Source organism: Chanodichthys erythropterus, chromosome 1, assembly GCF_024489055.1.
Source record: "Chanodichthys erythropterus isolate Z2021 chromosome 1, ASM2448905v1, whole genome shotgun sequence".
Classification (NCBI taxonomy): Eukaryota; Metazoa; Chordata; class Actinopteri; order Cypriniformes; family Xenocyprididae; genus Chanodichthys; species Chanodichthys erythropterus.
In genome coordinates, this window is record NC_090221.1 from 13269904 (window position 1) to 13293968 (window position 24065).

Below are 24065 nucleotides of genomic sequence, written 5' to 3' on the forward strand. Positions count from 1 at the left end.
TTTTCATCCAAATTATGTTTGAATGTAAAGTAGTCTGCACTCATAAGTAAGTGTTAACTGACATTAATGAAGACAAATTTAATTTGTAAAAGAAGAGTAAAAATCAGTGGAGCCAGAGGAATACTGTAAACTGCTCTCATTTTATTCAGTTTACAGCTAGATGAAAAAGACAAAGTCTAATCTTTAATTAAATATCCATCAGATTTCAATCACAGGAGAGAATGTGATATGAATAAAAAATATTTACACAACAAGCCTGGAAGATTTCTTCTAGAGATTGTTTTTCTAAAGTTTACTTCCATATTTCTGTATATCAATACACAGTCTAATCAATACACAGTCATGATGTATGTACATTACAGTCTGAAAGTTGTATTGTTGTTGCAGCTGGTTATTATAAATAAAATAGCCTTTGATTTATATACGAAACCGAGGGGGATTTTATAGACTAAATACAGCATAGCTTGTAAGACTGCAATATTAAATAAGAAATCAAATTCTTTTTTTTCTTGCAACATTTTACACTCAAACAAAATTATCCAAGACATATGTAACTCGGCATTCACATTATTAGGTTCTTAGTTGAAAGAAATTAATTGAGGAGGTTATTCAAGACAAGTTACATAATAATTCTTTCTATTGCATATGATGGACTGTATTCTTAATGTTCAAGGGTGCACAGTAGTTATGTCTATTACATATTGAAAAGCAAATCCTTGATGGTCATGACAAGATCCACGAATGTGGGCCGCTCATCTGGTCTCTACAAGAAAAAAAAAAAAGAGAGAGAGAGGGGGGCATTAACAGGCATTGCATTAACAGATAACAGTTTTAATTCACAAAATGTTTTGACTATTAGTATAAAGCTGTGTATACCTCATGCCAGCAGCTGTTCATAATGGAAAAAACTTTGTCATTGGCCAGTTGTGGGCGATAAAGCCGGTGACCTGAAGAAATTTTCTCTACTATCTCTGTGTTGTTCCACCGGTCATATGGCATTCTGCCCAGAGTGTACACCTCCCACATCAAAACACCTGTCAGGTAAATAAAATAAGAGAAAATGAAACAGTTGGTTTGACAGAAGGTAAAGTTATGCTGGAAATGCAGTGGTGACGCACCAAACGCCCAAATATCTGACTTGCTGCTGAACTTGCAGTAAAGGAGGACTTCAGGAGGCGACCAGCGCACTGGGAACTTTGAACCAGCAGAGCTGGTGTATTCATCATCCAGAACATACCTGTATGGACAGCAATAATTTCTATGTAGAGAGAAAGTATGGTGAATTGTGTTTAAATAGTGTTGTCTGCCATGCATACAATTACCTTGACAATCCAAAATCAGTCACTTTAATGGTTCCATTTGAGTCTACTAAACAGTTCCGAGCAGCCTATGAGGAAAAAAATAATAATTTACACCTTTTTAAAGGGATAGTTCACCCAAAAATGAAAATTTGATGTTTATCTGCTTACCCCCAGTGCATCCAAGATGTAGGTGACTTTTTTTCTTCAGTCGAACGCAAATTATGATTTTTAATTGCAACCGCTGCCGTCTGTCAGTCAAATAATAGCAGTAGATGGGAACTTCAACTATAACAGTAAATAAAACTTGCATAGACAAATCAAAATTAAAACCTGCAGCTCGTGACGACACATTAATGTCCTAAAACACGAAACGATCGGTTTGTGCGAGAAAACGAACATTATTTATATAATTTTTACCTCTAATACACCACTATGTCCAACTCCGTTCAGCTTCCTGTTAGTGAGGTCAAAAAACGCGTTGTGATGACAGAAGTGATGTCTCGCCCATATACTTCAATGAGCGCGAGACATCACTTCCGTTGTCAGAGCGCGATCAGACCTTACTAACCGGAAGTTGAACGAAGTTTGACATAGTGGAGTATTAGATGTAAAAAATTATATAAATGCTGTGCGGTTCCTCACACAAACCGATCGTTTCGTGTCTTAGGACATCAATGTGTCGTCACGAGCCGCAGGGTTTAATTTGGATTTGTCTATGGAAGTTTTTTCGACTCTTATTGTTCAAGTTCCCAATCACTGCTATTATTTGACTGACAGACGGCAGCGGTTGGAGTTAAAAATCATAATTTGCGTTCGACTGAAGAAAAAAAGTCCTCTACATCTTGGATGCACTGGGGGTAAGCAGATAAACATCAAATTTTCATTTTTGGGTGAACTATCCCTTTAAATGGTAAAATATCTCTTCAAAGAATATAATTGTGTTACACAGACCAGGTCTCTGTGGATGTACTGATTGGCTTCTAAGTAGGCCATGCCCTCGCTGACATCTTTACACATCTCAAGGAGAAGAATACTGGAGGGGTGCTGCAGGTTCTCCCGTAAGTAACTCAGCAGACATCCATTGGCAAGATATTCTGTGACTATATAGATGGGACGTTGTTTTGTGCAGACGCCATAGAGCTGCACCAAGTTTTCGTGACAGAGTTTCCTGTTATACAGCAGAAAATGATTATAGAGAAATAAACAGGAATGAAAAACAGGACATAAACACTGATAATGAATGATCAAGTGTATCAACAACTTTAATCGCAACCACATGGAGAAAAACTACCATTCAGAAGTTTGGGGTCGGTAAGATTTTTTAATGTTTTTGAAAGAATCTCTTGCACTCACCAAGGCTGCATTTATTTGAGCCAAAATACAGTAAAATATATTTAAACATATTTTAAAATGTTATTTATTCCTGCGATGGCAAAGCTGAATTTTCAGCACGTCTCATGATTCTTCAGAAATAATTATAGAAAGTTGTTATTATAATCAAAGTTGAAAACTGTTGTGCTGATTAATATTTTTGTGGAAACAGTGATAAAATTTTTTTCTGGGGTTCTTTAAATGAAAGGTTCAAAACAATAGCATTTATATGAAATCCTTGCGGAGTTAATAATAATAATAATAATAATAATAATAAAATCTTTTGAACAGTAGTTTATACTCACATCATGACCTTGGCCTCCTCAATGAAGTCATCCTCTGACATTGAGCCCTCTTTGACCATTTTAATGGCCACGTCATGACGGCCTTGCCATTTCCCATATTTTACCACTCCAAACTGACCATTGCCAAGTTCTCTGATAAATGTAAGTTGACGGGGGTCGATCTCCCAACCTCCTGGAATGAAAAATAGTGGGAAAAGGCAATTTTAGCACGTTGTTTTAATCGACACCATTTACAACTCTCAGAACCATAGAGCCAAATATTTACATTTATATTTTTACATTTATATACTTGGCAGATGCATTTATCCAAAGCATTGCATTCAAGGTATGCATTTTATCAGTTCATGCATTCCCTAGGAATCAAACCTATGAACTTGGCGTGATTAGCGCCATGCTCTAACAAATATAAACTCACCATAACCCAGACCAGCAGTGCAGGGAGCATTCTGAGCGCGATTTGACACAATGTATTTTAGTCTGCTCACCAGACCTGAAACAGACACATTTGCTTTGATTAAATACCTTTTGAGACATAATTTGTCATTGTGTATTCACAATGAATAGTTAAGGTGAGATTTACCCGCTGCGTTGTGCTGGTGGTAATTAATAAGTTCTGGGATACTGCTAAAATTGTGCTTCTCTGCTAGATAGAACTGGCCTTCCGCAGTGACACATATGTTGTAGTGTCTGCAACTGCCAACATTCTCCCTGGAGAGAGACCAGAAATGAAGTTCACACAATCACTTGGGATTCAAGTCAAACCGTAAATCTGTCTCACAAAGAATTTAAGAGAGCAACAACACAGCTCAATAACAATTTATACAGTGTGAAACATGAACTGTGATAGGACTTATCCTAGTTTTGCATGAAGAGATTTACATCTCTCTTCCGTAGGGTCAGTATTCCACTTTCATTTTGATAAGTTAACTGTGAAACAAATGTTCAGCTTGATCAAACTCACCCACCAGCCTTGGTGAACACAGAGACAGTGTATTTTCCAGTGAATTTGCCAGAATCTCTCACCAAGAAACCGCCATCTTTATTCTGTTTTTTTTTTAAAGATAACATTTCAGAACATACTGTATATTAAACAAATATATATAGTTAATTCAAGTCAGTGTGCCAATGTTTATTATCATGTCAATATAAAAAAAAAATATAACCCTTGCCACCATTGTTCTATACTTACTTCTGTTTTCAGTAAATTCTCTGCCTGGCTACGGTTGATGTTCTTGCAGTACCAACTACGAGATAGATATGAAATAATATGTTATAATCAGTTACAATGTAGCCGGACTGTGTTTATAAAGTTCAAAATTGTTCACCTTTTCAAACTAGTGTACAAAGTTGAAGTTGTCCATTTTGTTGAATGTATACTTACTCATATTTCTCCAATCCATTCAAGGCCTGAGCGATGTAGTTACTTGGGATATAGCCTTCTTTTCTGTAAACAGTGTAGGAGATCAGTAATGCTTTTTTTTAAGAGAACACAGTCCTAATTGCACAGCTAGTTCCACCTGACTACCTTTCACCCACAGCCTGTAAAAGTTTCCCCAGATATGCAAATAATTTGACAGCAGTTCAATGTGTTTATCAAATATATTCTCCATTAGCACATTTAGACAATCTTAATATCTACAACAGATAGATCATGCATTACTAGTCATATACTTATTCATTTTGCAGTCTCATACCCATATTTATCTCTGGCTTTAAACCAGTTGGGATCGTTGATTTCTAAGAGTGTGTACTCCTCATCCTTTCTCAGCTCTAGATCATGGGGAGTCATTGGTGCATACTCATATTCAGCTATAACATTCATGCCCACACTGAAGCCTGGGGGTTGCATGGGGGGTTGGGGTGGGAGAGGCCTGGGTGGCTTTTCCTAAAACAAGAAGGTAACAGATCATTTCATAAGGCTAATTCTAATGGTACATTATGCATATATTGTCATTGACAAGATGGACTGGTAACTGACCTCCTCGGGTGTTGGTGGAAGAGGCTTTCTGGAATCACGATTCTTGGAACCTCTTTTGAAAACCCCTTAGAAGAAGGGTAAGAGATGGTATTTATTGAATAAATATAAATTCAGTTTGTTTAATTAGCATTAACTATTAAATATTACACCATACTTAAGTGCTGAATTGATAAAGCAATGGTGCCTTGTTGAATACGGATGGAAATTGCAAAGAATCGTTATTGTGTAACGAATCTTTATGCAATTATTATTGCAATTTTATTATTTCAATATTAAATACATTTAAAACCATTCAAAATGTATGTTTACACAGACTTTATAGGTAGCATAAATGCAAAACAGTAACTGGCCTTAGAGGGATGGTTCACCCAGTGTCACGGACTTACTGGTTTGCTTTCGTTTTCATGAACTTTTAGTTTGTTTGTCTCAGTTACCTGTTTTCATTTGTTCCATTTTCCTGCTCTTCATTCGTTACCATGGTTTTTGATTAACTAGTTGTCACCTATTCGTCATTGAGTTTATTCATCCTGTGTATTTAAGTTCCTTGTTTTATTCAGTTCTTTGTCTGGTATTGTTCATGTGTTGTGTTCTACAAGCTATTTCGTTTATGTTTCTTGCTATTCGATTACCTGTGTTTACTTTGTTTAATAAAAGGACTTATAATTGATCTTCGCCTCTGCTCATCATCATCGGGACTAAAACATGACAATCCAGAAAGTGAAAATTCTGTCATTATTTTGTTTTGTCTATACAATGGAATTACTGTAATTATGAGATGACAACACGAGACATTTTACTCTGAGCTGCTCCCGGAATTGGAATTATGAATTTATGGCAACACTATCAATGCCAATATGTAACTGAAGTGGTCAGGTGGTACAGCGGTCACATGGTACAAGTCAGAACTCTCTGAGTTTTCAAGTTGTAATTACGAGTTCTACAAGGTAGTGAATGTTTTTTCAAGTCGGAATCTCATAATTACACAGTAAAATCCACAGAGTTAAATCAACTCTGCTCAGATTACATTTAATCCCTCTCTGAATAGTGTTAAAATAACACTGAAGCAGAGTTAAAGTTAATGAGATAATTAAGCTATTAATTCAGGGATGATTGAAGATTAATGATGAACATCTGCTGTTAACAAGCAGAATAACTGAAGCCAAAACCATTTGGTTAGTAATAAGTAAATCAGATCTTTTTATCAGATCTTGAGAGATTTAATGTCTTTTACCTTCAGTTGATTTCAATTAAATGGTTTTGGCTGAAGTCACTTGTAGTTCTTGTGTTTCTCTTTTCTTCAGTTATTCTGCTTGTTAACAGCAGGTGTTCATCATTAATCTTCAATCGTCCCTGAATTAATAGCTTAATTATCTCATTAACTTCAGTGTTATTTTAACACTATTCAGAGAGGGACCAAATGTTATCTGAGCAGAGTTGATTTAACTCTTAATTTTGTCAGGGTGTGAACACACCTAATGATGACATAATTTTAATTTTTGGGGTGAACTTTCCCTTGAATCAAATCAAGCCACCTTTATTTTTTATAGCGCTTTATACAATACAGATTGTTTCAAAGCAGCTTTACAGTGATAACAGGAAAATGATTCAATGATGCAAGAGTCATTTTAGCTGTACAGCATTTCTAAAAAAACAGTGTCATTGTTTAGCTGAAGTCAGTTTGGTGTTGATTCATTTTCGTTGTAAAGATCATTAATTTTTAAATGAGTTAATGTCATCTATATAAAGCAGTTCTGCAAACAAATGTCATCATCTAGCTCAGTTCTCAGTTTAGATTCACTAAGAATAACTAGCTTCTAAGAGTCATTTATTGAAAATCGGACTACATTGGTCACACAGGAGTTGCAGATGTATTGCTGGAAAGACTGTGAGAAGATTGTAATATGATATTTCTTCCGATTCAGCGAAAAAAAAAAAAAAAAAAATCTACCTGTGAGAACCGTTAACAGATCCAAACGTTCTGAACTCTATTGTTGAAGTGTGGCAGTGTTTCATTTATTTTCACACTTTAGTTTTACAGACCTCCATTTTTGGTCTCCAGCACCCTGCAGCCCATGGCCTGCTTCACCTCCTGCTGGCAACACTTCCATAAGCCATCCTCCCAGAAGCACGGGTGGTACTTCTGCATCAGGTCCTTGTTGAACCGCACCACTTTAAGACAGGTACATTGGAAACCATTTACATTGAATAAACACAGAGTTTTGCATATGACTTGAATGTTGTGTTATGGGAAGCAGTCATGCTTTTCTCTTTATCTTTTCTATAATGTAGTCCACATAAAGGTGGCTTACAAATTTGAATGGACTATGTGATAATGACTTAAAATAAATACTGACCATTTTTTAGTTCATGTATCCAGTGCTTTCGAATTTGATCCGACTTAGCAAATACATAAAGGGGACCTTCATCATAGATTATCTGCGAGAGAAAATAAAATTCACAATACAAAGTTATATATGCCTTTAGATGAATCAACTGTTGCATTTCAACATCATATATACTATTGCCAAATGTTTCCTCTTTCTTTTGAAGCTTCATTTATTGCACTGTTTTTTATTTTTTAGTACTATTTTTGAAGATTGCAAAATAGTTGTACATTTTCATCAAAATTAACATTATATAAAGATGTCTAAATACATATAGCTCACAATTTTAAGTGTTAATCTGAAAACTGAAAACCTGAAAACCACAAAATGTTGTTGTTTGACACATTCATTTCCTGGCGCCCTTTCTATTTGCCGGTGGTCTGAAGATGGAAAACTCACTTTTTGTGCTTAAGTTGCTGAAGCTGAGAGTGTTTTTGTGTGCCTGGCAATTTTAAAGTGTCAGCAGCACCTGTTAAATTCTGTTCCTCTGATTTCAGACTTTGAAGAGGAAAGGTTTCACTTCTGCTCTTATCATGGTTGAAAACCTGAGTATTGTTTCTTCTTGCACTCTATCAGCTCAATAATATTTCTACCAGCCCTAAGGATGTTATTAGCGTGTATTTACAAGACAGCTAATGTTGAAACTTTTATTTCAGATATAGTGACACAGACTTCACTTATTTGAAATTGAAAAGGAAAAGGAAAACAATATAATAATGAGGGAAGTCAAAGTAACATAATTACATTAAATACACATAGAATGCACATTCAGATGTTTAGAAATTTTCACAAGACCAACATTGAGTTCTCACTTAAGTTTGTGAAGAAGAATGTGTAGTCTTATTATTTGCAGAAACCCACCTGAAAAGGGAAGAGTCGGTCAGGAGGTGCGCTGTCTTCTGGTAAAACAATCTCCACACATTTGATCTTTTCAATGTCCACATAACCTTTCAGGCTTTTCCTCTTCTAAACAGTCAATAGGATTACAATATTAAAAAGTTTAAAATTGCAAACATTACAACTTGTGGTTTAAATATATTAAAGTCACAATGTAACGGAAGTACAGTCACATCATTTCTTCTGTATTGTGACGTACATCCGAGTGAAAAGGTTTATCGAAAATAAGATAAATTTTGAGTGAATTTCCAATTCATGCCAACTTTAAAATAAAGAGTTCCTTTCCTAACATCTACTGTTATGCTAAGAAATTGTGAAATACATACATACCCCTTTTTCGGCGTCATAGTCGTAGTAGGATATTTTATCTTGAGTGAGTACGAACAGCCTTTCTTTGAAGTTTAAAGGTGAGGTCTTCTTCTTCTGCTGGGACCGTTTTATAAAAATCTCCTCCAGAATGCTGTCTGGCATGTTCATTTAAATCTGTGTGAGCTTGGGGGGAAAAACAAACTGTTATTGTTGAACATATGTCTTCATTGACTTCATGATAGTTAGCTTTTTGAGTGACGAGATACTCTAAATTGGTGTTGTTAAATATGTATTTAGTAGTGCTGTACACACACACATATATATTATCTATTTACACACTTATGTTAGATGGGATTAATCATGATTAATCCATTTGACAGCACTAGTATTTAACATTTAAATATGTATATATTTATTTGGTTTTCTTAAAGAGTTAGTTCACCCAAAAATGAAAATTCTGTCATTAATTACTCACCCTCATGCCGTTCTACACCCGTAAGACCTTTGATCATCTTCGGAACACAAATTAAGATATTTCTGATAAAATCCGATGGCTCAGTGAGGCCTGCATTGCCAGCAAGATCATTTCCGTTTTCAATGGCCAGAAAGTAACTAAAACATATTTAAAACAGTTCATGTGACTACAGTGGTTCAACCTTAATATTATAAAGCGACGAGAATACTTTTTGTGCGTCCAAAAAAATAAATAAATAAAAAATAGCGACTTTATTCAGCAATATCTAGTGATGGGCGATTTAAAAACAATCTTTTTGTTTTACGAATCTTTTGTTTTGAATCAGTGGTTCGGAGTGTGTATCAAACTGCCAAAGTCACGTGAACTACTGAAATTTTGAAACACTTATGACGTAACAAAGCCTCGTTTACTGATTTTGGCGCGCCAAACCCCTGATTCGAAACAAAAGATTCGTAAAGCTTCGAAGCTTCACGAAGCAGTGTTTTGAAATCGCCCATCACTAGATATTGTTGAATAAAGTCATTACTTTGTTTTTTTTGTTTGTTTGGGTTTTTTAGCGCACAAAAAGTATTCTTGCTTCATAATATTAAGGTTGAATCACTGTACTCACATAAACTGTTTTAATAATGTTTTTAGTAGCTTTCTGGGCATTGAAAAAGGACATGATCTTGCTGTCAATGCAGGTCTCACTGAGACCTGCATTGTGTTCTGAAGATGAACGAAGGTCTTACGGGTGTGGAACGACATGAGGCTGAGTAATTAATGACAGAATTTTCATTTTTGGATGAACTAACCGTTTAAGATGTTTTTATTTCTCCTGCAGTCAAACCACTCTGCTTCTATATCTTAGTATCTAATGGTAGCATTTATGCTAGACCAGTTTTCCATCAGGTCTGTACAATGATTTTGGTTGTCTAAAGCTGAAGATGGATTTAGGCAACCGTGTCTGATTTGAAATGGTTTGCATGAGCCCTCCTGTCAATGACATCCTTTGTTGCCAATATTTCCTCCTGTAGATCATGAATGCTTCTTCCTGATCTGATCTAAGCTGTGACCCCACAAACTCACTCATCTTTTCACTGCATATCAGCATCTCACCATGTACTCTTCACCATTTACAAACCAAAACTGAACGTCGACATCCTACTTTCCTAAAGGCTTGCGTCTTAGTTAAATGCAACAGGTAGAGGTCTTGGGAACAACGTTCTTATTCAATATTGATAGTGTAGGTTGAAATATTTATGTAGGCAGCACAAAACAAATACATCTATTACTACTACTTGGACAGTCATCTTAATGTTACACAACATCATAAGGGCACCATTGAATCCAGCAAATAGATTAGAAAGAATGCGTTGAGGGAAAAAAGCATTTGTTAATCATTAAATGACCTTGTAGATGAACTTTTTAACTGAATACAGCTTTTAGGTTTGCACTACAATCTCTAACCTAATGTAACTTCACACATTTACATGAATCAATAAAGATTAGCCAACAAGGTTGACTGGTTTTTGCTTAAAATCTTTTTAGTATCCGAATATCGTTCTTGTATTGTGATTATAATATAGGAAAGTGCCATATCTAACATATTTTACGCCAGAGAAGCATTTGGTAAAGTTACCTGTATCCCAGTGTCCTTTAAAACATCTCAGTTCTGTTCCTCATTATATTTAGTGCCTCCACAAAAAGCTTCTCTCGCATAGTTGTTAAATGCTGAGTCGTCTGTGTTTTGTGGTAGAGAAACTAAACTGCCTATTTTAAACACCATGCAAGCATTTCCTGGTTTCTTCTTCTGCCACCACCGCTGCCTTTTAACACCTTCAAAAGCTTGTCACAAAAAGTTTGTGAAGAGTTTGTAGTCTGTGACAAATATGAACATCACTTCCACTTTATATTTGAGTTAATACTCTGAATTAATCTTTTACTATTAAAATACCAAAACCATCTGCTGCTGTATTAAACACACTCTAAGCTATAATGGTGTTGGTTTGGGATGTCAGGACTACAGTCTGCATGCATTGGTTTTAGCAGCCTTGTTTAACATGAAAGCTTAACATTTTTACAAAGGGTATGACTTAGAAGACTTGATACAGGGAAGTTGCATCAGTGTTGATCTGTGATACAGAGGAAGGGGAAACACAGTTCGTATCGGCATCAGTAAGCAGTACGAGTCAGATAATTACTGTTAAGCTTGTCTCTGTTTCACATCAGGGTTTTTTTTCCAGGCAGATGTTGCACAACGTAACCCTTAACAATTTGTTGATTTAACCTACACTGCTGAAAAAGACCATCATTTCCTATAATACTTAATGGCAGGGCAGGTGGATCTTAATTTTAGGCTGAATCATACATGTTTTTTATGCATGACTAATGTGTGTGTTGTTTTCTTGTTGAAAATTTAGCATAAAATGACTCATGAACATGCATTAATGTACCCCTTGTGGTTAACAGTTTAAATACTCGCTTTTCATTGAAAATGATGTTGAGCAACAGGAACCTTCTAGAGTGTCCTGTGTCTGTAAGGTTCCTGAATGATAAGTATGCAAGTATCACTCATGTTTGGAGGGAGGGAACTGGGCAAAAGATAGTCTGCCACATTAGACCACAATTTATCAACACCTCTGTGGTTCCTTAGCAATTTTTCATATTTTGCTTATTCACTTGGCTAACTTAAAGTCAAATGCAACATCGCAAATAAATATTTAGTTATTTTAAGCAATGTCATCGATTGTTTTTAAGCAGCTTTACAGGAAATAATGATCAATGATGAGAACAGAATTCAGTTGTGCTGTAAAAAAGACTGTGATTATTCAGCTTAAGTCAGTTCAATGTTGATTCAGTTTAGTTCAATAACTGTGTAAAATGAGTTGAATTCAACTATAAGCAGCTCTACAAAAGACAATAGTGTCGAAAAATGTAATTTGGGTCAGTTTAGTGTTAATTCAATTCAATAACAGGGTCAAAAATGTGAAATTTGTTTATTATGAAACAGTTGATTCAGCTATAAAGCAGCTCTGAAGATCATCCAGCTCAATGCAGTTCAAGTTTTGTTGTCATTCAATAGTCAAATCAAAGTGTTTAGGTTTAACAAACCTAATAATTTAACTTTAGCCTAAAACAGGACATAGCATACTAAATGTCCCAGCTGAAGAGAATATGACAGTAAATGTTATTCGATGGAATTTGAATTTGCATCTTTGTACATCACTGATATCCACCAAAATGGAGTCTTTTCATTGTGTGATGTACAAATGCAAAGCATAGATGTTAGATATTTTCAGACTGCATCTTGTTATGTACTCTTTTACAAACACACAAAGGTGTGTAGGAGTATGAACATATGATTAAATGTTGGTTATGAATGTTACATTATTAAAAACAGAATATCCATTATAAACATTGAAGAGGATTCCCTCTAATTATTTGAATAATTATTGATAAATATGAGTTTTATAGCCAATTGCTAAACTTTTTACATTTTTTTCCCACCGATATCTTACATGTTTGGTTACATCCCTGCCAAAACACTGGAACATTCTGTCTGAAAGTTGTGACATAGCACATATCTCTAGTGTGAAAACACCAACATTGTTGTGTTCATTTTTGGTCACTTATTTTGGATATCACTTTGGATAAAAGCATCTGCTACATGAAGAAATAGAAATGCATAAAAGCTGCACCCTATATGACTCTCATTAATAATGTTATCAGCCCAACAACAGTGTCTTGTGTACCACTGTGGTGTATGCTGCAGATCTGTTTTTGCATAATTCAGTAACACTATGGAGTGAAACAATAAAAAGAAAGTGTAAAGTCCATTATTTCTCCTTTGTACAAGATTCTGTATGCAGGATCCATTTAATGCAGCATACAAGAATGTTGCATGAACCCCTTTATAACATTTATTAACAAATAGATATGTGAAATGTTAAATAATTATGACTGTGAACAAATCCCTGATGCAAGACAACAATATATACTGTACTGATAACTATAACTCAAGTAATTTTCTTGTTAAATTATTATTTTTAGCTATATTTAGCTTTTTTAATGCAATTATATTATTATGGTAACACTTTACAGTAGGTTTCATTTGCTAACAGTAACATGAACTAAGAATGAACAACATTTCTACAGTATTAAACTTGGTTAATGTTAATTTCAATATTTACTAATATTGGTAATAGTATAGATATTGGTAATATTTAAAATCAAAAATGTTATGTATTAACATACTGGGTTACACTTTATTTTAAGGTGTCAGTATTACAGTGTAATTATACATTTAAGTACTAAGTAATGACATGTACTTACAATAGGGTTAGGGTTAGGATGAGGGTTTGGTTTAAGGTTAATTGCACGTAATTCGGCATAATTTCTAGTTATTACTACATATATAAAAATGACACTGTAAAATAAAGTGTAACCACATACTGCACAGTAAACTATAAAGAAAAAACAATGAACGGTTGTATTTTTATTAACTAATATCAACAAAGCTTAATAAATACTGCAACAAATGTATTGCTCATGTTAGGCAATATAGTTAATACATGTAACTAATGTTAACAAATGAGACCTTATAAGTTACCATTATTATTATAAAACTTTATTATATATGCTGGGGTGGAAAAGTTGTAATTGTTCTGTATTTTGTATTGTTCCTGTTGACAGTATAACAAAACACTTGTATGACCATAAATCAGGAAGGTTATACAGTAAAGATGATTAAGGTGCAAACAGCATTTTGCACAGAAAAGAAAGAAGAGCTAGGAGCTAAAATAGATTAGTTAAGCCATTTAAGACACTATCATAGAGTGTCTCTCTCCATTACATTGTGTTTGAAATCTCTATACAGCAAGTTCCTAACTTATTTTGTTTGCTTTAGTTAGTTGGTTATCTTTTTAAGCCACAACATTACTCAACATTTGACCAGTCACAATTAATAGCAAATTACACAATCTTACTCTTTGACAGAGGAACAGTTTTCGGCTAATAAAGAAACCTGAGATATCTTACCAGAGTTGTGTTTTATCCACTGTGATCTGGCACCAGGATGAAGCCAGTCAGACTGAGTGCAGGTTATTAAACTGGACTGTGAATGTGATCAACAGTGGACAAAACTCCACCCAACCACAGGACTCTGTGTTACTCAGTTCCCCTTTTGCTTCCTGCTAATTTTCATACTGTCGCTCATGCAGGGCTGCTGTTAACACTTTCACGCAGTCTGTTAAGACTCATATTCTGCATGTAACTGACCTGTACATGACTCTGATACTCAGTTTGAGACTGAAAATGATTAATCCAAAGCCTACTTGACTCTTTTGATGAATAAGACAATTACAGATGGTTTCTCTGTAGTCGCAGCACCATTTAATGCTACAAAATATTAACCTGTTAGTGTTCCACTGTGCCGCCTGCAGTACACTTACCTTTGAAAAAAGACCAAAACCATGAATATACTCCAAATGGCTCAAGAACAGCATGCAATTTACTTTGGGTATACCTTTTTTAGGCGTTTTAGGAATTTTACAGGAATGCCAAGATGTTAAAAACAATACATGAAATGTGGATGATTTGGATGTGATCTGTGTTGTTACTAATAAAATAAGTTAATGTACTAACTGTCTTGATTTTAGTGGACACCATAGTTTTGCACTCGTTCATGTAAAACCTGACAAAATATGTAAATGATGGAAGAGATGCGAAATCCATAATTCCAAAAAAATGTCTGAGTGTTTTTTGGTCATATGCCGCAATAACAATATATGCAAGTGTGGTGGGCAGAAACTAGCCCAATGACCCACTTGGCAGACAAGTAATGTGCCTCCAAAACACATGGTGGTGCCATTACATAATGTATTCCTGAACTATATCAGTGACTTTTTCTTTATTTATTTTTTGTACAATATATGTTATAGTCAAATTAAAATTATTATATTCATGACTTGATTAAACTCTATTTATCTTTGTTATTAAAACATATAAACTCAGTTACTGGAAAGGCATTGATCTATTTTTTACATAAATTTAACATTTTGGTGTTTTTATTTAATTTTTTGTTGATATAAATTTTATTGTGTAAATGTCATCTCTATAGACATGGACAGTAGGATATTGTGTGCATTTATCAAGATTTAATTTGATCAGATTTTTCAACAGACATGTTGTGAACATAATTGTGTTCATGATGAAATTAGTGAGTCAAAAGTATCTAACCATTTTATTCCAAAAACGCTCAAAGGGTTAGTTCACCCAAAAATGAAAATTCTGTCATTTATTACTTACCCTCATGTCGTTTCACACCCGTAAGACCTTCGTTAAAGGTACAATATGTAACATTTTTGCAGTAAAATATCCAAAAAACCACTAGCCTAGTGTTATATATTTTGTCCAGCTGATTACAAACAATATCTCTAATGTTTTTAACTACTTGTAAATCATGAGAAAATTCCCATTCTAAACAGTGACACGGGGCAGTGCAGTCGCCTGTCAATGATGTCAATTACCTTTGTTACCGCCTTTACTGACGTAGAAACCACATGACAACAGTGCCGTGGACAAATGCGGAAGTAGTGTCTAGCGTCCAGCAAACCACTAGCTTGCTTCAAGCGGTTCCTTATTTACTTCTTGTACGTTTTATGCTGGATTGTGTTACTTATTTATGGTACATAATTACTGTTTACCATCTGCCGCTGGTTCTGTCGACAAGGACAGCTCCCGTAAACTCATGACCGGAAAAGCGGAAGCGGCGCCGGTGACTGTGTCATAATAAAATTCCCGCTGCTCGTAAGGCGTGTGTTGATCAATCGCTCCAGCTCCTCGTTCAGCTCCCGCAACACTCGGTCCTGCTCTGCTTCATACTACAGTAACGTTAATAATCGCATCCACGAACATGAGTTCTTCCAGACTCCAATCCCTATTCTTTTGTACCGTCCGTTGATATGGAGACCACATGTCCCAAGTTTCCGCTCTAAAACTTGGCGTCATCAAACTACGCCTTTGTTTTGAATAGGCTTCTAGCGCCCTCTAGCGGAAAAAAATATATCACAAATTGTACCTTTAATCTTCGGAATACAAATTAAGATATTTTAATTGAAATCCGATGGCTCCGTGAGGCCTCCATAGGGAGCAATGTCACTTCTGTCAAGATCCATAAAGGTACTAAAAACATATTTAAATAAGTTCATGTGAGTACAGTGGCTCAATATAAATATTATAAAGCGACGAGAATACTTTTGGTGTGGCAAAAAAACAAAATAACCACTTATTTAGTGATGGCCGATTTCAAAACACTGCTTCAGAAAGCATCGGAGCACAGTGAATCAGTGTGTCGAATCTGCTGTTCGGAGAGCCAAAGTCACGTGATTTCAGCAGTTTGGCGGTTTGACCCGCGATCCGATTCATGATTCGATACACTGATTCATTTATGCTCCGAATCTTCCTGAAGCAGTGTTTTGAAATCGACCATCACTAAATAAGTCATTATTTATTTATTTTTTTTGCCACACCAAAAGTAGTCTCATCGGTTTATAATATTAATATTGAGCCACTGTACCAAAGACTAGGGACTTTGACTGTACTCACATGAACTGATTTAAATATGTTTTTAGTACCTTTATGGATCTTGACAGAGGAAGTGACATTGCTCCCTATGGAGGCCTCACGGAGCTATCGGATTTCAACTAAAATATCTTAATTTGTATTCCAAAGATTAACGAAGGTGTTACGGGTGTGAAACGAAATGAGGGTAAGTAATAAATGACAGAATTTTCATTTTTGGGTGAACTAACCCTTTAAAATGTAAAGTTTTGCCACATTATGTTTTCAAACATTTATGATAATTTGTTACAGAAAATCTTGTTATTGGCTAACTTGTGTTTTATGCCAGTCTGACCAGTGTTTGGAAGAATACGAGAAAGAGATTGAGGCGATGAATATATGAATTTAAGTCCAGCTTCAGAAACATATTGATTAATATATTGAGTGTTATGTGCTTATCAGATTTTAGTAATGTACCACAGAAACTTGAAACACAGATGCTTTATTTGATTCAGATCAATTACATAATTTCAGAATAAGGCCTGAGCTGCCAAATGATTAGAAAAATCCCTGAGGTTCCCTTTATGTACGTTAAAATAAAAAAGTAATTTGACAGTGCAACCCATAAACACATGAAGTCTTCAATATGAAGTAGAACACATCATGGATGAACGTGACAATATGTTTCTATAGTACAGTACTTTTCCAATGAACTGAAAACATTGATTCTGGGTAGTACAGGTGTAAAGTGTAAACTGGAGGTCTTAGAGTTGTTTTGTGTTTGTTTAAATGTACAGTAAATGATGCATAACTACAATTTTTGAATTGATTTGATTTCTTAGTGTGCACTTAAAAAAGTAAAAAAGTAGAAAAAAAGGATTCTACAGTAGTATTCAAAAGCTAAATAGTCTTAATAAAAAAATATCAGGAAGTGTAACTCAATCACATTGGTGCAATAGTACATTTTTTGTTTCAAAACTGTTTTGCTTTGCAAATCATGTCACAGGGTGTCATGAGGTTAGCTTTTGATAGGGTTGACAGTGAGAAGTGTCGTGCCTGTAGGATTGACTTGGACCATCACTTTTGAAAAGAGATTCTGGACACCCATTTCCTGGTACACGGGCAGGATCTGCGTTACGTTGCACTTTGGATCGCAGAGCTGCCAACTAGGCAGCGTCGCCACAGAAATGGTAAATCTGCGTGGACCACCAATCTCCTGTCTATTCATCACTGCCACGACCAGCCTTTTGCCTGACAAAGGCCGTACCCACACCTCAAAACTATCAGCCTGTGAACAGACAATAAATGTATTCCAGCTCACAGACAGATACCGTAATTAAACAAATGGATACTAAAGTGGATTAAGATGCTTTACCTTTAATGTACGATACCCTTGCTTGCCCAGAGGGTCCTGGTTGATGGCAATGATGTGTTTGTTCTGCAGTAGTTCTTTGGCTTTGGGACAGATGTTTCGCAGGTCGTTTGACATCAGAAGCGGGGCAGCCATGATAGCCCACATGGCCATCTGAGTCTGCTGCTGATCGTGGCTAAGGCCGAAGTTCCCTATGATCAGCTTGAGGCATCATAGCCAGAAACACGTTATGACTTATAGTTGTTTGCACTGTGCTAATTTTAAATGACTCATGTAAACTTGATGGGATGAGTAAAATGATGAGATGAGATGCTTCATACCATGTCAGGGTCATTCCATCCACCTGGCCCTGCCACTGGGACCAGGATTTTCTGATGATCAGCCGTCCAGTCCAGGATGCTTGTCACACTTGTCCACCGGTCATACACATCTCCATAGTTACGCCAGTGGTTACAGGTCTTGCGAATTGCTTCATAGTCAGGCTGAAATATAAGATACAGAAAACACTTTTCCACTGAGCAGTATTTAAGAATATAAATTCTACTTTATGAAGAATTATTTTAATCCACTTACTTAAAAAGCTATTTTAATCTATTTAAAAGGACAGTTCATGCCGTTCCAAACGGCTTTCTTTCTTCTGAGCAACACAAAAGAAGATATTTTGAAGAATGTTGATAACGAAACAGTTTTGGTTCCTGTTAACTTCCATTGTATTGTTAAAAGAATACAATGAAGTTAAATGGGAACTAAATACTGTTTGGTTATCAACATTCTTCAAAAAATCTTCTTTTGTGTTGCGCAGAAGAAAGAAATGCATACAAATTTAAAATGACATGAGGGTGAGTAAATGATGACAGAATTTTAATTTTTGGGAGTATCTCCATGTCTCACCTGTTGGTATTGCCACTCATATAATGGCCATTCACAGGAGTATACAATACTTCTGCCTGTCTGGTTTAGAGCTCTCGACATGTTCATATAACCTAAGAAATATCAAAATGGTGTAATACAACAAAGAATTTTTAAAAATTCTTAGCCAAACTCTGATTTTTTTTTTTTTTTTTGTATATCAAATTACCTTCTCCCAGCTGATGCCAGTCAGGCATATAACATCCGTCAAATTTTAACAGATCCACACCCCAGTCTGCAAAGGTTTTAGCATCGATATCATAGTAACCTAAACTCCCAGGGTAGCCTGCACATGTGTTTGTGCCAACATCTGCATATATTCCCAGCTTCAGACCTTTGGCATGGACCTGAGAACACAATAAAGGTCAGAATGGAGTTTTACTGTGATATAAGCAAGACAACAGTAGGGGGCGATATATAACTGACAAAAGATTTGGAGCAGCCAAGTTATGGCATATTGCTAAATGACAACTAAATTTAAATATAGTAATTGCCTGATGTAAAGTTAAGTGTATGCTATTTCACTTTTAAGATGACAATTATTTGGACATGAGGACATTAAAGGAATAAAATTGCCATGTACATAATCATGTAATTCATATATTGCCATATATGTAATCATGTATGTTTTTTTCTGCCACAGAACAACAAATTACATTATTTACTAAAATAATTAAGGTAATAATTATTAATAATATTTATTAAATTATTGTAATTATATAATTACATTATTATAATAGTTAATATCATTGTTATTTTAAATATTTATACGATTATTTTAATTACGCAGAATATCCACGCCGCTTCTTTCCATACAACAAAAAGCAGACAGTAACCAGAGCCTTCAAGCCATCTTCCAAGGTGATATGATAGCTTTGTGTGGGCAATATATGAAATGTTGCTGAATATCACTGACATAAAGGCTAGTAGATGATGTTTTCCCAAAAAATTCAGTGAAATCTAGGCAATGCCACATGTGAGCCAGATGCATGTTCCCTCTTTTATGATGCCAACAAATACTCACATAATCTGCCAATTTTTTGATCCCACTGGGAAACCTTTTGGGGTCAGCCTGCAGACGCCCCTGGGCATCCCTCTTGTGTGAGGGCCAGCAATCATCAATGCACACAAACTCATATCCAGCCTCCTTCCATCCCTCCTTCACCATCACATCTGCCATCTCCATGAACAGCTCCTCTCTGCCAGGAGACACAAGGGCATAAGGAAGAGGGTATCATGGTAGAACATCTGCCCACTGTACGGGACAGATTGTCTGCGTGTGCAGGTGTAAAAAAACAGAATTTGAAACCTATGAAACCCATAACTGCCCTTTTCCCTCATGAGTGCAGAATGAGAAGATCTCTATGTATGGAATGATCGTACATCACATGCTTTCTCTGTCTGACACTCATGTGACATCGGTATTCAGGTATCTAGTTTTCTTCTTCATTCTCTTAGTCACCACGTAATTCTCCAATCTGACCATTTTATACATGAAAATATCACCACTGAGCATTTAAAATAAACTAATGAAGCCAAATGGTAATTAAAACTGAGATTCTTTTTTATTATTATTTTAGTAAATGATGACCAGTTACTGGACCTATGTTATAAGGCCTTTATACATTCATATACATTTTGTTTATAAAATCCATGAACATTAGGCCTACTACCTATTTCCCTGGTAATTGCCTTATTTGGTTTTCTTTGTTGCTTTTTTAAATTTTCCTCATACAAAAATGACTGTTGCAGCATCATGATTACAGTGATTGCAATATCATATTCTGACAAATACCATGGTACTGAATGATAACCATATTCATGTACAGACATATATATTGCAATAACATTCAGAAGTATGTTGTGACTATATGTTACTTTTCAGTGAACATTTGCGACTCATCAGGTCACGCGCTCACCTAATGCAGTTCTGAGGATCCGCATCACAGTCGATGTTGCACATAAATCTCTCCCAGTGCAACCAGCCCATGGTGGGAGTTAACGCCAGACCATTATCCAGCGTCGAAGCTGGGACTAATAAAGACAAAAGCCCGATAAAGACTGTATTTGAGACACCCATATTGGTTTGCGCAGATGAATGACTGAATCTAAAGGCAACAGGTTGTTACACTTCCGTGTTTACAGCGTATCAGTCAGGTGATAACATGCACGCTCCTCGATCGGTGACGTCACACGCACGCTCCCACCAAAAGTGGATTGTGATAGTGTTTTGTCTGTTACATACCTAGAGAAATTAAAATATGAGGAGTAAAACGCATTAAAGTTTGACTTTTGTAAAGTCTTGTACGTCTACGTTGATGTAATTTTTTTTATATTTATTTAGGCCTGCTACAAATTACAGTAGTTTAGAAATCTGCGAGTTGTCCTTAAAATGTATACAATAATGTCAAGTACAATGTGTGTTATGGGGGTGAGTTGTGACCGGATGTGACGTTAGAAAACATTCAATAAAGACAGACATGATGTTACAATTAACCCCATGTTAAAACACTCTAATATACATGTTAAGTGGAAATATAGATTGGAATGCTATTCAGTCTAATATTCATTTAGTCCTATACCATCTTTTTTTTTTTTTAGTGCAGAGCTTCCCAAACTTCAGAGTGGTAAGCCCCCCCCCAAAACATAGCAAAAGCTCCACGCAAAAGGACAAAAGGGGGTTCAGCATGTAAAAGTCGTGTAAGGTGTACAAGGACTTGCAGGAGTCGAAATTATAAATCCTCGATCACTTTTAGTCAGCTTTGACTAAAATACCGGCTTTTTGACAAAACGTATTTTGAGTTCAGAACGTGCTATAGTCTATGTGGAGAATAATGCACACACACAGCAGTCAGTTATTTATTTATTTATTTATTTTAAAATGGCGTTTATCGGTTTTTGCAAATGAACTTTTCAGGTTCATACAGGATACATGTACTCCTCGCTGTAGCTACTTACTAGTTTTACATTTACTTGAAGTGCAGTTAGGTCTGTTATTGGGTTATTGTCATCCTCTGCTCCACCGTGGCATTATTGAATTGACCAACTGTGAATTCCTGCTAAGCAACTGACGTCAGTTTGAAAATAAGTAATGTATCTCACCTCGCTATAATGTGAAAAAATAATGTTTTTATATGTTTTATGTTTGTGTAATAAGGAGGGAAGAAATCACATTTCAGAACAATTAGAATATTTAAATTTTTTAAATTATTTTAATATCTTGATTTAGCCTATCCACGGCCCCCCTGCAATACCGCTACGGCCCACCGGGGGGCCGCGGCCCACAGTTTGGGAAGCACTGTTTTAGTGTCCTTACCTCCTGTGCTTTCGTTGTGTGCATTGAAAAAGGTGGCAGATATAAAATGAAAAAAATTATCCTTGTAACAGCAGTTGGGGTGTTTGCTGAACACTCTTTGCTAATTTATTTCCCAACTATTGTTTATAATTGGATTGTTTCACTATAAACAGATGTACATTATCTTCAAAGATAAATGTTTATTATACAGTAGGTGTAGGAAAAGAAAGATCTTGGCAGTGCATCTTTGCACGATTCATCACACAGTCCATAACCTGGCATTTCTTTAATATGAAATTCTGTACTTCCTTGTTGTTCAATCCTAAAAAATTGACTAGTTGTGGGAAACAAAGTCTGTCCTTTTCCTAAATGTCAAGCGTTTGGGTAACCCTAATATCAACCTACGTACAAAGGGGATAGCCATGATAAAAACAATTTATCACTCACAGTAGTTTCTATCAAAGCCAAAGCAATGGTGCAAAGGCCTCCAAATGTCATAGTTCAATTTTTCTTGGGCTTCTTGATGGATGGATCAGTCAGTAGGTCTGGCAACAAAACTGGTTTCAGTAGTGTGGCAGGATCCGGGTTTGCAGCAGTGATAAATTCTTCAATATTTTGATGTTTGCTCCATTGCATGGAAGGAACTGCCTATCTCCACCTCAGCTGTGTTTTTTCAAAGGATGGATTGTGGAGGCCTACAGCCCACTCATTTCTCCCCGGGGCCCAAATGCCTATCCATCACATTTCATTTTGCCACTGTGCCATTTAATTGAACAGGTTGTCACCTCTGGCTTATGTATAGACATGTTATGAAATAACAGATAAAAATGGAAAGTAGTCAGGGGGACCAGGAGGGATTGGTGGGAGGCTCCCCAGTGTGGTTTGTTGTTTTTCAGTTCATCTTTTATTGTAGTTTGTAAGATCTGATTTATCAGGATCTTTTGATAAAACGGCCTAGCTTTACTGGATGAAATAGATAAGCTTTGGTATTTTAGATATTTGCGTTAGTGTCATTTATTTCGTTCATTATATTTGAGGGTTGAAATCACTGGGAAGAGCCTAACTACTTTTTCACAGGCCTTTCCTGTTCTTTGTGAATTTGAAATATTTCACTGCCTGCTAAACCATTAGTTTGGATGGAACTAGTTGTACTCAACTGATATTGGAAGATGGTTGCAACACCATCCACCCTCTTTAGTGCTCCTCTCCTCTATAAAGATGCCTGTCAAATGTGTGACTTCAGAAATTATGGTCTTAATTATAATCTTACTGTTGGGTTGCTTTGAAAATGGTTTCCAATAATGGTTTGTTTTTTATTACTCTCCAACATTATTAACAATGATCTCATAGTAACTCCTTCACTGAAGAGTTACACGGCTGAGGTGAGCTCTAGTATATTTTGAGAAAATCAATTTTAATATTGTGATCAATACATGATTCTGCTTGCAGTCCTCCAAAGCATCACTGAGTGAACAGAAATGACCTTCTTGAATGGTATGATTACTGTACTATAATAGTGTGGCATTTTACAATCTACCTTTTGTAAAGACTGAATGATCTTTTGCTCTTGTAGTAATTAGATAGAACTGCTTATTACTGTGGTGTTGCCGGTAAATAGGACACGGTGAAATCGATGACCTGCAAAACTGGTGGTGTGATCCTAAAATAAATATAGGAATTTACCTCCCTTCTCACTCTTGCCAAGAGGAAAATCCGAGCAGCTTTTCAATCTGATGGGTGTTGCAAAGGCTAGGGTTGCAGCATATGCATTCAAGGAAAAATTTAAACTGCAAAAAAGCGTTGTGACTTGCACTTTTTAGTTTAGCTTCATTGGTGGTGTTTTTTGGTGGTGCTGTTTCTTTATGCTTTGATTTGTGTTTAAACGGATGCTTCAATAATAATAGTTCATGGCAGGTGTTTTTTCATA

General features: G+C 35.8%; 2 protein-coding genes across 3 annotated transcripts; both read right to left on the reverse strand.

Annotated features, from left to right (window-relative positions):
* Nucleotides 1-64: 64 nt before the first annotated feature.
* On the reverse strand, nucleotides 65-14198 carry btk (Bruton agammaglobulinemia tyrosine kinase). 2 transcript variants are annotated; one of them, XM_067388207.1, is made up of 18 exons: nucleotides 10642-10991; nucleotides 8567-8728; nucleotides 8201-8305; nucleotides 7310-7391; nucleotides 6996-7124; nucleotides 4956-5020; nucleotides 4672-4862; nucleotides 4359-4421; nucleotides 4167-4221; nucleotides 3939-4021; nucleotides 3558-3685; nucleotides 3393-3467; nucleotides 2978-3149; nucleotides 2253-2469; nucleotides 1323-1387; nucleotides 1119-1237; nucleotides 877-1034; nucleotides 65-763 (listed from the first exon to the last, which is right to left on the reverse strand). In XM_067388207.1, exons 2-18 carry the CDS (start codon nucleotides 8711-8713, stop codon nucleotides 695-697), a joined length of 1923 nt encoding a protein of 640 aa, XP_067244308.1. In that variant the 5' UTR covers nucleotides 8714-8728; nucleotides 10642-10991; the 3' UTR covers nucleotides 65-694. The 2 variants fall into 2 exon arrangements, with proteins under 2 accessions (XP_067244308.1, XP_067244299.1); XM_067388198.1 differs by lacking the exon at nucleotides 10642-10991 and adding an exon at nucleotides 14040-14198 and having other exon boundaries at nucleotides 66-763.
* Nucleotides 14199-17115: 2917 nt separating this feature from the next.
* Nucleotides 17116-20979, reverse strand: gla (galactosidase, alpha). Its single transcript, XM_067380857.1, has 7 exons — nucleotides 20763-20979; nucleotides 19868-20042; nucleotides 19013-19190; nucleotides 18826-18917; nucleotides 18255-18416; nucleotides 17938-18135; nucleotides 17116-17850 (listed from the first exon to the last, which is right to left on the reverse strand). The coding sequence occupies exons 1-7, from the start codon at nucleotides 20921-20923 to the stop codon at nucleotides 17581-17583; spliced, it is 1236 nt and encodes a 411-aa protein (XP_067236958.1). The 5' UTR covers nucleotides 20924-20979; the 3' UTR covers nucleotides 17116-17580.
* Nucleotides 20980-24065: the final 3086 nt, after the last annotated feature.

Excerpts from the sequence above, each read along its gene's own strand:
- gla (XM_067380857.1), bottom strand. The coding sequence starts at position 20,923 with ATGGGTGTCTCAAATACAGTCTTTATCGGGCTTTTGTCTTTATTAGTC. Across the intron at positions 18,417-18,825 it reads ATGAGTGGCAATACCAACAG|CCTGACTATGAAGCAATTCG; the intron begins GTGAGACATGGA and ends CTTATATTTCAG. Across the intron at positions 18,136-18,254 it reads GATGGAATGACCCTGACATG|CTGATCATAGGGAACTTCGG; the intron begins GTATGAAGCATC and ends TGATGCCTCAAG.
- btk (XM_067388207.1), bottom strand. The coding sequence starts at position 8,713 with ATGAACATGCCAGACAGCATTCTGGAGGAGATTTTTATAAAACGGTCC. Across the intron at positions 4,422-4,671 it reads AAAGCCAGAGATAAATATGG|AAAAGAAGGCTATATCCCAA; the intron begins GTATGAGACTGC and ends CACTGTTTACAG. Across the intron at positions 3,150-3,392 it reads CACTGCTGGTCTGGGTTATG|GAGGTTGGGAGATCGACCCC; the intron begins GTGAGTTTATAT and ends TTTTCATTCCAG.